Source organism: Oncorhynchus keta, chromosome 12, assembly GCF_023373465.1.
Source record: "Oncorhynchus keta strain PuntledgeMale-10-30-2019 chromosome 12, Oket_V2, whole genome shotgun sequence".
Lineage (NCBI taxonomy): Eukaryota > Metazoa > Chordata > Actinopteri > Salmoniformes > Salmonidae > Oncorhynchus > Oncorhynchus keta.
In genome coordinates this window covers 41,814,092-41,835,973 of record NC_068432.1, presented here as the reverse complement: position 1 = coordinate 41,835,973, position 21,882 = coordinate 41,814,092, and the positions used below count along the sequence as shown (strand labels likewise).

The following is a 21,882-nucleotide window of genomic DNA, read 5'->3' as shown; positions in this document are numbered from 1 at the left end:
TGACCAAATAGAATTGATTTATTTGATAAAATATGCAACAGATGGATGGTATAACATTTAAGTGTAATTATTGTCCACATCAATACACTACAGCATTGGCCGATGATAGTCATACAGGACATAGAAGGCAGATTCCAAGTTTAAATACAGAAAGATAATTACTGGAACGGACATTCCCTTAAGTGTACTTTCACATTGTTGTGGTCTGAGGGGATTTGTTCATTCTCGTCATTCTATTTATATAGCTCCTACATCCATTAGGAGGAATGTAAACACAGGCAAGATAAAAAGGGAACTCAGGGTGAAATATAAGTTTCAGTTTCCCAGCAGAGGATCAGCTAATAGTTCACTTCCTCCTGTTCCAATTAAACTCCATCCCACCCAATGAAAGTCATCACATACACAACAGGAGATAGCTCTGAGTAGGCCTGTCAGCAAAAGGGTATTCTGATTGTTCTGACACATGAAAATGAACATTTCGATATATTCAGTTCCACGGACAACTACACTGGCAGCATATGGGGTTAGTCAAGTTTAATTATGGTGCTTCTCGAAGCTCTTAACCACATTGTGGTGCATATCTAGAGACTTTTATTTAACCTTTAACTAGGTAAGTCAGTTAAGAACAAATTCTTATTTACAATGACAGCCTACCCCGGCCAAACCCAGACGATGCTGGGCCAATTGCGCCCTATGAGAATTCCAATCACAGCCGGATGTGATACAGCCTAGATTCGAACCTTAGAGCCTTAGACCACTGCACCACTCGGGAGACCAACTACACCAACCAGCCCCAGTTGATATTTATTGGTTTGTTTTTTTAAATGATAGATGTAGTGCTACATGAAGGTGTAAGATGGGTGGGTGACTAAAACTTTTTTCATTTGGTATGTCTTCAGAGTAATCTACAGTGGTGGTACTTCCTTCCTCCACACCCCATTATAACTACACTGATAAGAAAAACATAAGTGTAATAGATGAGAGTTTATAGGACAAATTTCAAACAAAAACCCAACAGCTTTACACCAAACCATACATGTAACATTTCAAATCAGGCATGGATGGACTGAACTTTAAAACCTATTTTGTTACTGTCAAAGTCTGATTTCTTAATTGCTTATAAAATGTTTTATATATCAGATTACTCATTTTAGGTCTGAGACATTTCTGACTCAGACCTGAGCCTCAGACGAGTTGGTGGCCCTTGAGAGCTGTGACTGTCCCTTGGAGTACACAGAGGAACGCAGAGTCATATCCTCACTGAAGACCTTCTCAAATATTTTACGTAGAGAAACCCTGACCCTCTCCTTGAAGTCCTGACCCATGAACACATACAGGACAGGGTTGAGACAGCTGTTGACGTAAGCCAGAGAGATGGCCAGGGGGTCTAGAGCCCTGGCCATGACCTGCGAGGCTTCCTTGCCATACTCGATCACCAGTCCAATGACATGATAAGGCAGCCAACACACAAAGAATGCCGTCACCACAACCAAAATTATCTGGAAGGCCCTCTGGGATTTAAAGCGGCCGCTGCTCACCCTCCTACCGATCAGCAGGTAGCAGACAGCGATGACCAGTAGGGGGATGAGGAAGCCAAGTATAAGCCTGGTGATGTGGGTGGCTTTGATAGCCGACTGGTTGCCCTCAGTTTTGTCTTGTAGGTGGTTATAGATGCACAGTGTTATGTTCATATCATCATGGACTACAATTTCTCTGTAGATCATAGAGGGGAGGCTGAGGAGCAGGGCCAGGACCCAGACCAGACCACAGAGCAGCCAGGCCAGGGTGATGCTCCGGTGGTTCTGGGCCCAGACAGGCAGGATGACCAGGGCAAAGCGGTCCAGGCTGATGAAAACCAGTGTGAAAACACTGGCGAACATGTTGAGTACGACCATGGATGGAAGAATCTTACACATAGCCTCTCCATAAGGCCAGTGAGAGTTCAGTATGATGTCAGCTATGGAGAAGGGTATGGAGACACAGCAGAGAAGGTCTGCTGCAGCCAGGTTTACAAACCAGACAGTGTTGACTGTCCTCTTCATCTTCACTCCAGCTATCCAGATGACAAAGGCATTGCCTGGGATACCGAGGACACAGGCAATGCTGCAGAGAACTATGGACAGCACCCATATGGATCGATGCCCTTGTTCTGACAGAGAGGTTTCATGTAACGGGTCATAATACAAGTCAAACTCCCCATAAGCTTCTGTGACATAATTCTCTAAGAAATTCCCATAATGCTCTGAGAAATCCATGTTGTCCCTATGGAGAAATTGACACAGAATGTCATTCATATTCTGACTTAATCATTAAAACACAATCTATGTTCTAATGTAATGTTTCATGGCATTGAGGATTGTCATTGACGTCAAATAACCATTCATGATTGATGGAAACTTTCTATGTGGCATGTGTAACTACATCCTGGTATCAGAGCATTTCGTATTATTCTATAAGTAAATCTGAAATATCCATTTATGTTACAAATTAATTTATGGATGTCCAGCACCCATTTTATATGTTCCAACTACAATTTGCATTATATGTTACGAATTTGCAAAACATGTTATGTTACGAATTCTAGCTAGGTGGCTAACTTTAGCTGGCTCGCCAACGTTAGTTAGGGGTCAGGGTTAAGTTTAGGACTTAGGTTAAAGGTTTAAGGTTAGGCTTAAGGGAAGGATTAGCTGAAACGGTTTTAACACATTTTTCGCCCGCTTTGAGGATAAAACCAGTGTTAGTGTGTTTACAGACATATTCAATCTCTCCCTATCCCAGTCTGTTGTCCCCACTTACTTCAAGATGTCCACCATTGTTCCTGTACGCAAGAAAGCAAAGGTAACTGAACTAAATTACTATCGCCCCATAGCACTCACATCTGTCATCATGAAGTGCTTTGAAAGGCTAGCTAAGGATCATATCACATCGCCTCTACCTTACCTGACACCCTAGAAGACCCACTTCAATTTTCTTACCGCCCCAATAGATCCACAGACAATACAGTCGCCATCACACTCCACACTGCCCTATCCCATCTGGACAAGAAGAATACCTACGTAATAATGCCATTCATTGACTATAGCTCAGCCTTCAACAAACTCATCAAGCTTGGTGCCATGGGTCTGAATCCCATCCTGTGCAACTGGGTCCTGGACCTCCTGACAGGCCGCCCCCTCAGGTGTTGAAGGTAGAAAACAACACCTCCACATGAAGTGGTGTAAAGCTCACCACCATTGAACTGTGGAGCAGTGGAAACACGTTCTCTGGAGTGATGAATCACGCTTCACCATATGGCAGTCCGACGGACAAATCTGTCTTAGGCAGATGCCAGGAGAATGCTACCCTGCCCCAATGTATAGTGCCAACTGTAAAGTTGGGTGGTGAAGTAATAATGGTCTGGGGCTGTTTTTCATGGTTCAGGCTAGCCCCTTAGTTCCAGTGAAGGGAAATCTTAATGCTACAGCATACAATGCCATTCTGGATGATTCTGGGCTTCCAACTCCATGGCAACAATTTGGGCAAGGCCCTTTCCTGTTACAGCATGACAATGCCCCAGAGCACAAAGCAAAGTCCATACAGAAATGGTTTGTTGAGATCGGTGTGGAAGAACTTGACTGGCCTGCACAGAGCCCTGACCTCAACCACATCGAACACCTTTGGGACTAATTGGAACACTGACTGCGCGCCAGGCCTAATCACCCCAACATCAGTGCACAACCTCACTAATGCTCATGACAGAATGGAAGCAAGTCCCTGCAGCAACGTTCCAACATCTAGTGAATAGCCTTCCCAGAAGAGCGGAGGCTGTTATAGCAGCAAAAGGGTGGACCAAATCCAAATTAATGCCCATGATTTTGGAATGAGATGTTCGACGAGCAGGAGTCCACATACTTTTGGACATGTAGCAGTGATTCATATGTTAATGTAAAGAATATTTGCTGGTCTGTGGTGTGTGAATGTGGAGCAACCAGAAGCTGCACTTGACACATGAAATTGCTTATTCCAGTTGCTAATAAGAATGCACCCATTAAGAAAATGACTGTAAAAACTGGTAAATCCAGTTGAATCAGATGGCTCATTGATCAAAGCCGACTGATATTGCCAACTACTTTAATTACTTTTTCATTGGCAAGATAAGCAAACTTAGGGATGACATGCCAGCAACAAACGCTGACACTACACATCCAAAGTACATCGGACCAAACCAAGAATTGTACTTTTGAATTCCGTGAAGTCAGTGTGGAAGAGGTGAAAGAATTGTCGTCTATCAACAATGACAAGTCACCAGGGTATGACAATCTGGATGGACAATTTCTGAGGATAATAGCAGACGATATTTATACTCCTATTTGCCACATCTTCAATTCAGGCCTGGAGGGAAGCTAAAGTCATTCCGCTACCCAAGAGTCGTAAAGCCAACTTTACTGGCTCAAATAACCGACCAATCAGCCTGTTATCAACCCTTAGTAAACTTCTGGAATAAAACTGTGTTTGACCAGATAATGCTATTTCACAGTAAACAGACTTTCAGCACGCTTATAGGGAAGGACACTCAACAAGCACAGCACCTACACAAATGACTGATGATTGGCTGAGAGAAATGATAAAATGATTGCGGGGCTGTCTTGTTAGACTTCAGTGCAGCTTTTGACATTATCGATCATAGTCTGCTACTGGAAAAACGTATGTGTTATGGCTTTCCACCTCCTGCTTTAATGTGGATAAAGAGATCCTTGTCTAACAGAACACAGAGGGTTCTTTAATGGAATCCTCTCAAACACAATCCAGGTAGAATCAGGATTTCCCCAGTTTAGCTGGGGAAACGACACTACACTGACTGAGTAATGTCGGAGTGTCTATGTATGCGGATGACGCAACACTATACACGTCAGCTACAACAGCGACTGATTGACTGCAACACTTAAAGAGCTGCAGTTAGTTTCAGAGTTGGCGGCAAGGAATAAGTTAGCCCTAAATATTTCTAAAACTAAAAGCATTGTATTTGGGACAAAACATTTACTAAAACTCAACTAAATATTGTAATAAATCACGTGGAGATGACTAAACTACTTGGAGTAACCCTAGATTGTAAACTGTCATGTTCAAAACATATTGATACAGTAGTAGCTAAGATGGGGAGAAGACTGGTGTCACAAAAAAAGGACATAAGAAAATTGCAATTGGCTCAGAACATGTCATCACGGCTGGCCATTGGATGTACACAGAGCTAATATTAATAATATGCATGTCAATATCAACTGGCTCAAAGTGGAGGAGGTATTGACATGTTGAATGAACCGAGCTGTGTTTTAAACATTTTATAAACTGCCTTAATTTTGCTGGACCCAAGGATTTACATACAGAATAATACGAAATGCTCAGAGCCTAGGCTGGTGACTAAATGGGGATACATAATAAAAGCAAATGTAGTGTAGCAAGTAGTTGAAAAGTTGCTAACTAGCTAAAATGATCAAGCTGTTCGTGTTTACGCCTGCCCATCCACCCTACTTTTGATTTTGCCTTAAGTAACCATCTGTCTTATGCAACCATACCAAACGTACCATATCATTCTAAATGAGGTGTCTCGGATTTACGTACAGAATAATACGAAATGTTCTGAGACTAGGCTGGTGACTACAATGTAGTCAGAATGTTGTTTGTTAGTTTGCATAATTAGTAACTGAAGAGTACATTTCTTCTCACAACGCCACAAAGCTGCTGGTAAAGGCATTTACAATTTACTGCTAAGCTATGGTCTATCACAGTATCTTCCATCCACAAGTAAATAACTTAACAGGTACTACACAAAAGTTCACCTACAATTCTACTGAAAATACAAATCAAACTTACCCCATCTTTGAGCTTTCCTTTCTAAATGTTGTTTTCAGTTTTTAACCACAAGAGAGAACTGAGGCAAACCCACAGGAAACTACATCAGCAGCTGTTGATACCATCTATCCAACAACATCCGATATATACAGTAGGCAAATCCTTACTAAAGCAATTCCCCAATTTCCCAATTCTAACCACAGATACATCTCTTGCACATTATTGGAATAAACTCTGCTGTCATCAAATGAAAGCTGAAACGATGGCTATGCGTAGACTTATAGACCTACAGTACATCCAAAGCATTTGACACGGTTGATCATTAAATATGACTTTCTAAATTGCATTAAGGTTTTCATGTTTACACATATAATTAGTTATATAGTTATGTTTATGATAGAGAGCAATTTGTTCATGCAAACAGGTGCGCATCTACCAGGGCCAAGATATCCTGTGGAGTGCCACAGGGTTTGGTAATTGGAATTTTGTTATTCCTAATCTATATCAAGGTCCGTGCTGCTGTGTTCCGTACTTCCCATTCTCTTTGCTGATGATACCAATTAGATTTTATTACACTAATTAATGAAGACAAATGTTCTGAATGGTTCCAGATAAACAAATTATTTTTAAAATGTAAAAAAAAAAATCTAACTTTATTGTATTCACAAGTAAGAATAAGAAATATTGTAAAAAAATATATATATTTCAAAAATGCCAGAATCTTAAATCGGTGGGAATGAAATTAAACAAGTCACATCCACTTGATTCCTCTGAGTTCTAAATAATGAAAAGCTATCATGGAAAGATCATATTCAATAATTTGTCTGTAGCAAAGTGAAGAAATGTTTTGGTATCATCAGAAAGATTACTGGTTTGGTTAATCAAGCTTGCTTGCTCTATACTATAGTTTAATTTAGCCATATCTCAATTACTGTAACATTGTCTGGGCCAGTACATACGCCTCCTACCTACACAAATTACTCATCATACACTTGCAAGACTAGCCACCTTTATTTGCCCGGTTCCGTCTGCACCTTAGTTTAAGAAACGTAATATCTTGTCTATTTATGACATTAATGTATGCCAAATATGCATTTTTCATCTACAAATACTCATACTTCCCAGGTACATCCTCTTTCTATTGATCATCCTTGAGATGTTTCTACAGCTTGAAGTACACCTGTGGTAAATTCAGTTGATTGGACATGATTTAGAAAGGCACACACCTGTCTATATAAGGTCCCACAGTTGACAGTGCATGTCAGAGCAAAACAAAGCCATGAGGTGGAAGGAATTGTCCTCAGAGCTCCGAGACAGGATTGTGTTGAGGCACAGATATGGGGAAGGGTACCAAAAAATGTCTTCAAAATTGAAGATTCCTAAGAACACAGTGGCTTCCTTCATTCTTAAATGGAAGAGGTTTGGAACCACCAAGACACTTCTTAAAGCTGGCCGCCCGACCAAACTAAACAATCGAGGAAGAAGGGCTTTGGTCAGGGAGGTGAGCTCCAGAGTTCCTCTGTGGAGATGGTTGTCCTTCTGGAAGGTTCTCCCATCTCTGTAGCACTCCACCAATCAGGCCTTTATGGTAGTGGCAAAACGGAAGCCACTCCTCAATAAAAGGCACATGACAGCCCGCTTGGAGTTTTCCACTCAGACCAGAAAAAAGATTCTCTGGTCTGATGAAACCAAGATTGAACTCCTTGGCCTGAATGCCAAGCGTCACATCTGGAAGAAACCTAGCACCATCACTACGGTGAAGCATGGTGGTGGCAGCATCATGCTGTGGGGATGTTTTTCAGCGGCAGGGACTGGGAGACTAGTCAGGTTCGAGGCAAAGATGAACGGAGCAAAGTACAGAGAGATCCTTGATGAAAACCTGCTCCAGAGCGCTCAAGACCTCAAACTGGGGCGAAGGTTCACCTTCCAACAGGGCAACGACCCTAAGCACACAGCCAAAACATCACAGGAGTGGCTTCGGGAGAAGTCTCTGAATGTCCTTGAGTGGCACTGCCAGACCCGGACTTGAACCTGATCAAATATCTCTGGAGAGACCTGAAAATAGCTGTGCAGTGTAGTTCCCCATCCAACCTGAACGAGCTTGAGCGGATCTGCAGAGAAGAATGAGAAACTCCACAAATACACATGTGCAAAGACTCGAGGCTGTAATCGCTGCCAAAGATGCTTCAACAAAGTACAGAGTAAAGGGTCTGAATACTTAGGTAAAAGTAGTACTTTAAAAAAAATATATGCATTTGCAAAAATGTCGAACAACCTGTTTTTGCATTGTCATTCAGGGGTATTGTGTGTTCATTGATGAGGGGATTTTTTTTTTAATAAGGCTGTAAAGTCAAGGGGTCTGAATACTTTCCGAATAGACCGTATCCCCAAAATATGTCTTTTTACAATTACATGTGACTGATGGCATAAACATCACATGTAGGCCTATACAAAATGACATCACATAAATTAATCTTCTTTCATTCTTTCTGCCACTGTACCAGTTCCTTGCGAAATACTTCCTTCCTTAGTATTGTTACTGTGCGAAACCAAGAAACAGCAACATGGGCGACTTTGTGTGGCTACTTCCTCTTTTTCTTGCTTTTCCTGCTGCCCTCCCCTTGCTGGGAGCCAGAGTCTGCCACCGATCCGGGTCTTCAGTTTGGGGATCATCTCAGCACAGTAGATCATCACGTATTTACCTTCGGGGACATTCAGACAGGATAATAAAGCTGTAGTACTAAAGTGTGTTTTACACAAATGTGTTGCATCCACAAACTGGAATGTGTAACAGGGCATTGTTAGAGAAGGACCGTAGTGCAGAACTTTCAAACATGGATCAGAGAGGAGAATCATTTTAAATAACATAAAGCAGTTGATGGTAAAACTAACTGCATTGCTTCCCTTTTGACTAACTTCAGCCATAGGTCATTGCTTCTCCCCTTCACAAACAAGCACTCACGTGATGCAAACTTGTCTGAGCAGAGAGTTCCATCCTCCTGCTTCAGTTGTACACGCACTCTTCCTCCGAAAGTCACATCCCTGTTCCACTCTCTAGAGTACATCTCGTTCTGTGATAGATAAGTAAAATAACAATGAGAGACTTATAAATTGGGCAACGCCATACCTTAACCTACTATGATTACATTTGGTCCCGTGTAGCTCAGTGGGTGCTTGCCAGGGTTGTGGGTTCGATTCCCACAGGGGACCAGTACGAAAATATATGCACTCACTACTGTAAGTCGCTCTGGATAAGAGCGTCTGCTAAATAACTCAATGTTTGACAATGGAAAATGGCTGTTGTGGATTCACCTAGGTTGGAACTACTGCTACACAATGGTACTGAATGAGGCGAGTTACCCTCTTCTTTAAAGCATGTAAAAGAACAAACGTATGCAATCCATTATCTCCATAAGAACATTTGCCCCCCCTACTGTCAACACATGACGGATCTCAGCACAAGTAGGGTTCTCCACTGCCTGGTTGGGGAGACAGAGATGAAAACCAACATGTCAGACATGTCCCTCAACACTCGTGTGACAAACTACAACAAAAAAAAATCTGTTTCAGAAAGAGTTTGTGGTAGACCAATGGTGGGTGTGTGTACACATTCACCAGGATATATCTGCAAAAGCAAGTGGTCCACCATGTATTGAACCAAACAAATAAAAAGAATCCTGCAGGTTTGGTTTACCTTTTCAGCGGGTATCCGTCTTCCCTCTGCAAGGTTCTTCTTTCTGTTTACATAGGAAGGGTATATGCAGATAAACCTGCAAAAGAAAGACGAGAAAATGATTACATTTCTCCTAGCAGCAGGATATTATGCTGGCAGCATGATAGCAGATTTATTCCCTCCAAAATAAGAGTCCTCCTGCAAAGACATGTTAACTTTGGGAATATCCATTTTTTGTTTTGCACGCTAGTGCAGTACAATGGTTTTTCACAGCATCGCAACCACCTCTGGAAGAAAAAAAATGATAGTTGTACGCATTTTATTTTTTACACCACCAATTATTTTGAAAGTTTATACAAATACTGGGATGTTGAAAGCTATTGTGTAAGCTATATTGATAGAAATATAATTGTAATAAAAATACAACTGTTATTAGAATTACTCAGTCTGCTAAACTTAAATGGGTCTCTTGTGCTGGGCAACGCGTTTAATACAGAGGACTGGTGACTCCTTACTCCACCCAATCCTTTCACTGCAATACACATATATGGGACACTTATTGGATTGTAGAGAGAGAACTTTTCTACCTGTCTCAGCTAAAGCAGGGTGGGAAATACTCAGCAGGGTCTCCACTAACCAAATATGTGTAGTTTTGGAGGGGGACTGTGTTATAGACATGCATTTAGTCCTGCATGTTATAGTAATTCCCAAACAATAAATACATGTACTGTTGTGTTGAACATCAGTTGTAAAGACAAAATAATTATATATTTTTTTGCTTACCCCATTTGCTTCTAGTGTGAAATAAAATATAAACAAAGACGAAGTAAACAATGATCGACTGGCATACCTGTTAACGACCTAGATGAACCTAATGGTGATGGTAATTGATGCACCGTTACACATTTAAAATCAGCCCAAGGCCAGCCTTGACGTGCCAAAAGAAACGCAGCAGGTAAATCGCTTGGCCTGACAAATAACATTGATATATTTTTTGTGACAAGATTTTTTTTTACAAGTGACTATTTGTCCGTTGTCTTACTAGAAGGCCTAAGAAAGGACAATGAAATACACTTGATCAGTTTTATACTTTATAAAATAATGGTTGTTTTTACTTGTGCTCATTTCAACCTCCCTTCCAATGGCTGGGTAGCATTTCCTACAGAATGCTCTCATCCGATAGGCCAACAGGTAAAAAGGGAGTGGTGTCATATCCCCTCAACCAGAGAAATGAGCCAATGGACATTTACACACACACACACCTTGGTCAATCAAACTTCAACTTGATCCATTCAGAGACAATCCTCATTGCTTTATCCTACCTCTTCAATTATTGCATTGGAATATAATTTAGATTCCTGAATTGATTGCATTCAATACAAACTGACCCCAAGCCTAAATCCAACACTCAAATGAGATGAGGATCCCACTGCATTCAATGGCTATCCAAGTCACTTAAATGTAGTGTTTTACTCCGTGTTCAAGTAAACAGTTATCAATAGTTTGTTTCTTTGTTATTTGACTATTCAAAGTGTATAGGCCTACATTTTGTAAAAAATACATACGAATCATGGTCCTGTTCTGTTCTAAAGAGGCCTTTCTACTGACTGAAAAACACCAAAAGAAAGATGTTCAGGGTCCCTTCTCATCTGCGTGAACGTGCCTTAGGCATGCTGCAAGGAGGCATGAGGACTGCAGCTGTGGCCAGGGCATTAAATTGCAATGTCTGTACTGTGAGATGCCTCAGACAGCGCTACAGGGAGACAGGATGGACAGCTGATCGTCCTCGCAGTGGCAGACCACGTGTAACACCTTCACAGGATCGGTACATCCAAACATCACACCTGCAGGACAGGTACAGGATGGCAACAACAACTGCCCGAGTTACACCAGGAACGCACAATCCCTCCATCAGTGCTCAGACTGTCCGCAATAGGATGAGAGAGGCTGGACTGAGGGCTTGTAGGCCTGTTGTAAGGCAGGTCCTCACCAGACATCACCGGCAACAAACCCACCGTCGCTGAACCAGACAGGACTGGCAAAATATGCACTTCACTGATGAGTCGTGGTTTTGTCTCACCAAGGGTGATGGTTGGATTTGTGTTTATTGTCAAAGGAATGAGCATTAGACCGAGGTCTGTACTCTGGAGCGGGATAGATTTGGAGGTGGAAGGTCTGTCATGGTCTGGGGCGGTGTCTCACAGCATCATCGGACTGAGCTTGTTGTCATTGCAGGCCATCTCAACACTGTGCGTTACAGGGAAGATATCCTCCTCCCTCATGTGGTACCCATCCGGCAGGCTCATCCTGACATGACCCTCCAGCATGACAATGCCACCAGCCAGACTGCTCGTTCTGTGCGTGATTTCCTGCAAGACAGGAATGTCAGTGTTCTGCCTTGGCCAGCGAAGAGCCCGGATCGCAATCCCATTGAGCACAACTGGGACCTGTTGGATCGGAGGGTGAGGGTTAGGACCATTCCCTCCAGAAATGTCTGGGAACTTGCAGGTGCCTTTGTGGAAGAGTGGGGTAACATCTCACAGCAAGAACTGGCAAATCTGGTACAGTCCATGAGGAGGAGATGCACTGCAGTACTTAATGCAGCTGGTGGCCACACCAGATATTGACTGTTACTTTTGATTTTGACCCCCAATTTGTTCAGGGACACATCCAATTTCTGTTAGTCACATGTCTGTGGAACTTGTTCAGTTTGTCTCAGTAGTTGAATCTTATTGTCATACAAATATTTACACGTTAAGTTTGCTGAAAATAAATGCAGTTGACACAGAGGACGTTCCTTTTCTTGCTGAGTTTAGTAAGGAATCCCCCTCACTAGTCACCTATCAAATCATATTAATGACATTTCATCTATCAGTCATGCCAGACTTTCTGTACGTGTATGGTTCCCGTTAGTGCTATCAACTGGCCCCAAGCGCCACAAAACCCGCTGGCTGAGACAGATCTCGGGTAAAGAGGTGAGGAGTGGTTAATTTGCATAACTGTATAAACACTAAAAAATAACACATACTGAAATAAGGACGCTCTCTTCTGTATTGCATCTTCTCTGGTTTACAAGTTTAGTTTTTATTTCCCCTTATTATTCGTTTTACAGTAACACCTACAGCCCAGTCTTCATTTACCATGATCATTTTAGGATATGGATCATTTCCAAAACAAAACAAAAATGAATTAGTGTTACAAAAACACTTTCCTTAAGTTTGTCCTGGTGGTGGATGATATTGTGCACATGCAAAACCGAGCTGGTCTCACAGGTCATGCTACCCTCCTTGGCTTCATGTCCACTCCTGGAGACAGATGTTTGTGAACTGTGTTACCACAAGGCCTTGTCCTGGACATTGTCTATTAGCTCCTAGTAACAACCTTATAGACCGTCCATCCATCGACCAGGCAGGAATAGAGTTTAAAGAACTACTCCGTGCTGCTCTGTTGAAGTGGACTCGAGTAATTACCATTACTAGTTCCACAAACACATAACATAAGTGAAACTCACAATTTCCAAGACAATGTTTTGCAAATTACTAAAACTCTGCAATGCTACTGGAAATTATTTCCAGATCTTTGTTCTCGAATTCCCAAGTGGCATAAATGGTAAAAATGGGTTGCAATACCAAGAGCAGCTAGAATTGGAGTATAAAAGCCAAGCATGGGAGCTTGGTGTGACTTAGAGAAGGAATGGGCATTAGACCGAGGCCTGTACTCTGGAGCGGGATAGATTTGGAGGTGGAAGGTCTGTCATGGTCTGGGGCAGTGCCTCACAGCATCATCGGACTGAGCTTGTTGTCATTGCAGGCCATCTCAACACTGTGCGTTACAGGGAAGATATCCTCCTCCCTCATGTGGTACCCTTCCGGCAGGCTCATCCTGACATGACCCTCCAGCATGACAATGCCACCAGCCAGACTGCTCGTTCTGTGCGTGATTTCCTGCAAGACAGGAATGTCAGTGTCCTGCCTTGGCCAGCGAAGAGCCCGGATCGCAATCCCATTGAGCACAACTGGGACCTGTTGGATCGGAGGGTGAGGTTTAGGATCATTCCCTCCAGAAATGTCCGGGAACTGTCCTCGACTTCCCAAGTGGCATAAATGGTAAAAATGGTTTGCAATACCAAGAGCAGCTAGAATTTGAGTATAAAAGCCAAGCATAGGAGCTTGGTGTGACTTAGAGAAGGGCTTCGTCCAATGCTTTCCCGACAGTGCTTCTGCTCCCACAATAAAGTACGCCGGAGTGATAATTACAAGATGCCAATTTTGGTCATGCTTATCAAAGACACTTAGTTCGAGGGACTGAGGGGTACATGGGTGCAACTAGGCCTACTTCTGCTGTGATCCAAAGCGTGAGATATTTTATTTTTTAAATGTTAAATCGTGTCATTTATTCCTACTTAGTTTCTCTGCATTTATGCAAAGTTCAGTCCACAAATAAGGTGTCTAATGCGTCACAATGATTTCAGGATGGGGACAGAGGCAAGGTTGGCTAGACCAATGCCACCACTGATAAACTCCCAACAGCTGTGGCTTCTCCATCAGTAGCTAAGCTAAGACTTAAGGGCACCAGTTCAATTGGACCCCCAGCAAAACCCCTGCCTGCAGCTTCACCTGCTCCTACACCTTCTCCATCAGTTTAGCCATGTGGAGGCATGATGGTTTTTGTGCCACAGTGGTGTGCAAAGAAGTACTTTCAAATTATCTGGAGGGTATGCATGTTATTTACTGTTGTTCTTGGAAGAAATAGTATCCACATTTCTTTAAAAGCTGCAATATGTACATTTTTGGGCGATCCAACCAAATTCACAGAAATGTGTTGTCGATCTGTCATTCTAATTGATAGCAAGTCTAAAGTGCAGTAGATCTGTTCGGTCTGCTATTTCTAAACCACGCAGTGGCCGAGCCAGGCCCAGCCACTGGTGGAGACTTTCTCCACAAAAGTGTACGGGTGGCTGGTCCCAGACGCTCCTGCAGGTGAAGAATCCAGCTGTGGAGGTCCTGGGTGGTGTGGTTACATGTAGTCTGGTTGTGAGGCCGGCTGGACGTACTGCCAAATTCTCTAAAACAACGTTGGCGGTAGCTTATGGTAGAGAAATTAACATTCAATTAACTGGCAACAGCTATGGTGGACACTCCTGAAGTCAGCATGCCAATTGCACACTCCCTCAAAACTGTGACATCTGTGGCAGTGTTGTGTGACAAAACCACACATTTACTAGTGGTCTTTTATTGTCCCCAACACAATGTGCATCTGTGATCATGCTGCTTAAATCATATTCTTGATATGCCACACTTTCAGGTGGATGGATTATCTTGTCTTAGAAGAAATGCTCACTAACAGGGATAAACACATTTGAGTGCATTTGCTTTTTGTGCATATAGAACATTTCTGGGATCTTTTATTTCAGCTCATGAAACCAACACTTTACATGTTGCGTTTATATTTTTGTTCAGTATATTAGAATTGTTGCAAACAGGAAATGACGGAGTGATTTCTGCATAGCGCATGTGTTAGAAAGTATAATAATCACTGCAAAACCGAAAATATCCATCCGATTACAGGGTAAAGTGAACGGTGGCGTCATCTGCAGCTCTAGGAATACCAGAGGGTCAGCAAGACATGGAGGTGGACTTCCTGTGCTTCCAAGTCCTACAGAGTACAGAGAGAACCTCTGCGAGAGACCACACCCAAGTGGAAGACCAGGAGGAGGAAGGCTACACACCAGAAATGTGTCGGGGAAGGGAGGTGCTCCAGAGGTCTGGTGGTGGTGGAGGGACAGGCAGCAGGGTAGGGTCAGGGAATAGTCAGGGGGAGAAGGGGACAGGCAGCAGGGTAGGGTAAGGGAATGGTCCGACACTGAAAGAGGACACAGAGACCTCTGCACTACCCTGCTATTTCAATTGCAATTAATTCCATTATGCAGCACAAGGAAAAGATGGATGACACATTTGAAGAAAGTAGCCCAAATTCTGCAATGGTCAACTGCTACAGAAAACACAGAAAGGATTAGTGCCAATCGGCTTAAGTGGCTATAGAAAGACGGGACTGCTGATATAGGCCTAGGCGATCGTGTTATGCAGCTAAAGGAAGGAGTAGGCAGGGATGGTAAGGTGGTGAGGCAAGATCTACAGGGATGGAATCTGTGCCGGACACTGGTGTTAATCAGGTGTTTGAATTAATTGAGTCACAGGAAGGAGTAGTAAAGGGTGGACCTAGTGCTTTAGTAGGAGTTGACCATACTGATAAATACAGTTGAAGTCGGAAGTTTACATACACCTTAGCCAAATACATTTACACTCAGTGTCACAATTCCTGATATTTAAATCCTAGTAAAAAATTCCCCGTCTTTACTTTATTTTAAGGATGTGAAATGTCAGAACAGTAGAGTGATTTATTTCAGCTTTTATTTATTTCATCACATTCCCAGAGGGTCAGAAGTTTACATCAACTCAATTAGGATTTTGGTAGCCCTGCTCAATATGCCTTAAGCAACCATGTTGTTTCACCTCCTACACATGCGATGACATCACCTGGTTTAAACGTCTCTAGAGACTATATCTCTCTCATTACTCAATGCCTAGGTTTACCTCCAATGTACTCTCATCCAACCTTTGTTTGTACATTATGCCTTGAATCTATGCTATCGTGGCCAGGGGGCGGTGTTGCAATCTACTGCAAAGATAGCCTGCAGAGTTCTGTATTACTATCCAAGTCTGTACCCAAACAATTCGAGCTTCTACTTCTAAAAATTCACCTTTCCAGAAACAAGTCTCTCACTGTTGCCGCTTGATACCCTCAAGCTCACACAAATTATCAATGAACCTACCAGGTACAACTCCAAATCCGTAAACACGGGCACCCTCATAGATGTCATCCTAACTAACTCGCCCTCCAAATACACCTCTGCTGTTTTCAATCAAGATCTCAGCGATCACTGCCTCATTGCCTGCATCCGTAATGTGTCTGCGACCAAACGACCACCCCTCATCACTGTCAAACGCTCCCTAAAACACTTCTGCGAGCAGCCCTTTCTAATCGACCTGGCCGGGGTATCCTGGAATGACATTGATCGCATCATGTCAGTAGATGATGCCTGGCTATTCTTTCAAAAGTACCAACCTCACCATCTTAAAAAGCATGCCCCATTCAAAAAATGTAGAACTAGGAATAGATATAGTCCTTGGTTCACTCCAGACCTGTCTGCCCTTGACCAGCAAAAAAACATCCTGTGGCGCTCTGCATTAGCATCGAATAGCCCCCGTGATATACAACTTTTCAGGGAAGTTAGGAAAAAATATACACAGGCAGTTAAGAAAGCTAAGGCTAGCTTTTTCAAACACAAATTTCCATCCTGTAGTACTAACTCAAAAAGGTTCTTGGACACTAAAGTCCATGGAGAATAAGAGCACCTCCTCCCAGCTGCCCACTGCTCTGAGGCTAGGAAACACTGTCACCACCGATAAATCCACGATAATTGAGAATTTCAACAAGCATTTCTCTACAGCTGGCAATGCTTTCCACCTGGCTACACGTACCCCGGTCAACTGCCCGGCACCCTCCACAGAAACCTGCCAAAGCCCCCACCATTTCTCCTTTACCCAAATCCAGATAGCTGATGTTATGAAAGAGCTGCAAAATCTGGACCCCTACAAATCAACCTGGCTAGACAATCTGGGCTCTCTCTTTCTAAAATGATCTGCCCAAATTGTTGCAACCCCTATTAATAGCCTGTTCAACCTCTCTTTCCTATCGTCTGAGATTCTCAAAGATTGGAAAGCTGCCACGGTCATCCCCCTCTTCAAAGGGGGTGACACTCCAGACCCAAACTGCAACAGACTATCTATTCTACCCTGTCTTTCTAAGGTCTTCGAAAGCCAAGTTCACAAACAGATTACCAACCATTTCGAATCCCACCATCCCTTCTCCGCTATGCAATCTGGTTTCAGAGCTGGTCATGGGTGTACCTCAGCCACGCTCAAGGTCCTAAACGACATCATATCCGCAATCGATAAGAGACATTACTGTGCAGCAGTCTTCATCGACCTGGCCAAGGCTTTCGACTCTGTCAATCAGCACATTCCCGTTTTGATACCTGGGTAAATCTCACTAGGATAAGGTAACGTTTGTCAACATATTTTCCTAAATCCAAATGTTTGCTTATATTTAGCCAATATTGATCAGAGTTACCTTGTCCTATGGATATCTACAGTTATAAAATTGGCAAGGTCGTGTAAGCCTACACGAAACACAGACTTTATTTTAAAGTGAATCTAAAAATATCCTATGGAATAAATTAATGAAGGAACAGCTTTTCAGAATTTGCTAGAAGGTGTCATGGGCATTATGACTCGCACTTTGGTAGTCAATTCTTACCATGCCCATTATTAAAATAGGATTTCCTGCATATAGAAATTACAGTTTTTGTTTTCAACATTCATCATAGTTAATTTAAACTCTATTTTTAATCAAACAGTTGAGAGTATGTCTCCTAAGAAGACTCTTCAGTATCATTGACACTTCAGAGCTGTGTGTGTGTGTTTGTGTGTTTTACAGATGGCAGAGAAAAGCAGAGCACCAGTGTGGGACTATTACATGGAATTGGCACCAGGGAAAGCAAGGTGTCTTATTTGTGATAAAGATGTAATCATGGGTTCAGCAATGGCTCAATAAAAAAATCCCAGCAACCTGTGTAATCACCTTAAGAACACCCATCCAAAAGCCCATAATATGTATTATATAAAGTTAAAATAAGTGTTCATTGTTCATTCAGTATTGTTGCAATTGTCATAATTACAAAAATGTGTGTGTGCATATATATATATATATATATATATATAAAATAAAAATCGGTATCTGCTTTTTTTTGTCCTTCATTAATCGGTATCGGTATCAGCGTTGAAAAATCATAAATCGGTCGACCTCTACTCTGGACGGCTCTGACAAAGAATGCGTGGACAACTACAAATACCTGGGTGTCTGGCTAGACTGTAAACTCTCCTTCCAAACTCACATTAAGCATCTCCAATCCAAAATTAAATCTAGAATTGGCTTCCTATATCGCAACAAAGCATCCTTCACTCATGCTGCCAAAAATACCCTTGTAAAACTGACCATCCTACCAATCCTTGACTTTGGTGATGTCATCTATAAAACAGCCTCCAACTCTCTACTCAACAAACTGGATGCAGTCTATCACAGTGCCATCCGTTGTCACCAAAGCCCCATACACTACCCACCATTGCGACCTGTACGCTCTCGTTGGTTGGCCATACTCTTCACCAAACCCACTGGCTACAGGTTAAGGTAAAGCCCCGCCTTATGCTAGGTAAAACCCTGCCTCATCTCAGCTCACTGGTCACCATAGCAGCACCCACTAATAGCACGCACTCCAGCAGGTATATCTCATTGGTCACCCCCAAAGCCAATTCCTCCTTTGGTCATCTTTCCTTCCAGTTCTCTGCTGCCAATGAATGGAAAGAACTGCAAAAATCTCTGAAGCTGGAGACTCATATCTCCCTCACAAGCTTTAAGCACCAGCTGTCAGAGCAGCTCACAGATCACTGCACCTGTAAACAGCCCATCTATCTCATCCCCATACTGTATTTATTTATCTTGCTCCTTTGCCCCCCAGTATCTCTACTTGCACATTCATCTTCTGCACATCTACCATTCCAGTGTTAAATTGCTATTTTGAAGTTACTTCGCCACCATGGCCTATTTATTGCCTTAACTCCCTTATCTTAACTCATTTGCACTCACTATATAGACTGTTTTTTTTGTTCTACTGTATTATTGACTGTTTTGTTTATTCCATGTGTAACTGTGTTATGTGTGTCGAATTGCTATGCTTTATCTTGGCCAGGTCGCAGTTGCAAATGAGAACTTGTTGTCAACTAGCCTATCTGGTTAAATAAATGTGAAATATACACAAAAAAAACAACAGCAAAGGACCTTGTGAAGATGCTAGAGGAAACCTGTACAAAAGTAACTACATCCACAGTAAAACGAGCCCTATATCGACATAACCTGAAAGGCCGCTCAGCAAGGAAGAAGCCACTGCTCAAAAAACGCCATAAAATAAAAAGACTACGGTTTGCAACTGCACATGGGGACAAATATTGTACTTTTTGGAGAAATGTCCTCTGGTCTGATGGAAAACAAAAATAGAACTGTTTGGCCATAATGACTGTTCTGTTAATTACTGATGTCCCCTTTAAGGATGGAGCACCCGTGGTCATGCGTATTGTTGTTCTATGTTATTCTGGCACTAACTAGTTTGAGTAAATGTGAAGCTCCAGTTCAATTGCTTGTATTCAGAGTCTTTCTTATTACATAAATAAGTACTAAGTGTTAAGACACTACAATGAGCATTGTCATGTTGAGGAAAAAGGGTGAGGCTTGCAAGCCAAAGAACACCACCACAACCATGAAGCACAGGGGTGGCAGCATCATGTTGTGGGGGTGCTTTGTTGCAGGAGGGACTGGTGCACTTCACAAAATAGATGACATCCTGAAGAAGGAAAATTATGTGGATATATTGAAGCAACATCTCAAGACATCAGTCAGGAAGTTAAAGCTTGGTCATAAATGGGCCTTCCAAATGGACAATGACCATACTTCCAAAGTTGTGGCAAAATGGCTTAAGGACAACATCATGGTATTAGAGTGGCCATTACAAAGCCCTGACCTCAATCCTATAGAAAATATGTGGGCAGAACTGAAAAAGTATGTGTGAGCAAGGCCTACAAACCTGACTCAGTTACACCAGCTCTGTCAAGAGGAATGGGCCAAAATTCACATCTTATTGTGGCAAGCTTGTGGAAGGCTACCCAAAACATTTGACCAAAGTTTAAATTGTTTGTCACATATATTACCTACCTTTCTCTGATGGATTATCACTTAACGGAGACGTCTTCTCAAAATGCACCTGGAGACAACTACCTGTTTACCATGCTATTTAATTTGCTGATCTGTAGTTCTGTGATTGGTCAGCCCACCGGAAGTTAGTTTATTCTTGCTGTAATTGGACAATGTTTAAAGAGACAATGATGTATTTCAGATATGGTAGTGGCCAAAGATTGCAATGTACAAACATGATCAAACTAGTAATGCTCTTTCTAATAACAGGTTTTGTATGATAATCCTGCTAAACATAAACGAGGTCTCAAAAAGGTGCTTCCTTCTAGGTGACACCTTTTGTGGGTGATGCAGTGTCCATCACAAACCACATCAATTCATAATGTCTGCCATTTTTGCAGGGAGACACTTCCCAAGTTCTCCCATGTCACCCTGTTCCTCCGTACACTCCACTGGCTTTCAGTCGAAGCGCACATCTACTCCAAGAGCATGGCAGCCTACAGAAAAGCAAGGGGAACTGCCCCTCCCTACCTTCCGGCTATGTTCAAACCCTACACCCTAAAATGAGCCTTCCGTTTAGCCACCTCTGGTCTCTTGGCCACCCTCAGCCCAGTCAAAGCTCCCCTCAAATGTGTTTGGTGAACACGCACTTGACTTTTCCTCCTTACTAGCTCAGACTTTGCTGATAGCATTTTTTTAGGAAACTGCTACTTATGACTGAGATATGTAGTTGTCCCACCTAGCTACGTAATATGTAATGCCTGGAGAATATGTAAAAAGAATTAACACCGATGGAAAGTGCTATGATGGATGAGAGTTGATTTACTGGGGATTCGCCAGTTTCTACATTTTATTCATGATATCCCATTGATTCTTGATGAATGAATGAATCTTTAAGGAATACCTAGGATAGGATAAAGTAATCCTTCTCACCCCCCCTTAAAATATTTAGATGCACTATTGTAAAGTGGCTGTTCCACTGGATGTCATAAGATGAATGCACCAATTTGTAAGTCGCTCTGGATAAGAGCGTCTGCTAAATGACTTAAATGTAAATGTAAATGTAATAGAACTTGTAAATGCCTCACCAGTTTAGTTCAACTGTCGTACACCATCATATCCCAAAACAAGCTTTTTCTTCAATTTTTGTAAACGTACATGTAAATAAACTGTATAGCCTCAAAACATGGTCAAAACGATCAATTTTGATATCATGGATGGTCAGACCGTGCATCCATAGTTCTATTAATTTAAGTGGTTACATTTCTCCAGCCCCATTCCCCAGCTTTCTACCAAAACAGTGGTGAGGAGACCACTTCATCATTTCAAATGCGGATTGCCCTTATGTTATTGCACTCGTACAACAGAAGAAATGTGTATGTAGTTGTGTCATGACACGAGTTCATCATTCACTTTAAGCAGATCTTAAGTTCCATTCACTACCAAAATATCTTCAAGACAGATGATAATTAAACACTTCCACTGTTCAGTAACACTGGACACCAGTTTTTCACCCC

The 21,882-nt window shown here is 42.3% G+C and overlaps 1 protein-coding gene and 1 pseudogene across 1 annotated transcript; both read right to left on the bottom strand.

Moving 5' to 3' along the window:
• LOC118391516 (C3a anaphylatoxin chemotactic receptor) lies at positions 1 to 6,002 on the bottom strand. Its single transcript, XM_035782991.2, has 2 exons — positions 5,851 to 6,002; positions 1 to 2,262 (listed from the first exon to the last, which is right to left on the bottom strand). The coding sequence occupies exons 1-2, from the start codon at positions 5,853 to 5,855 to the stop codon at positions 1,173 to 1,175; spliced, it is 1,095 nt and encodes a 364-aa protein (XP_035638884.1). The 5' UTR covers positions 5,856 to 6,002; the 3' UTR covers positions 1 to 1,172.
• A 2,409-nt stretch (positions 6,003 to 8,411) lies between these two features.
• On the bottom strand, positions 8,412 to 10,290 carry LOC118391612 (signal recognition particle 19 kDa protein-like; annotated as a pseudogene).
• Positions 10,291 to 21,882: the final 11,592 nt, after the last annotated feature.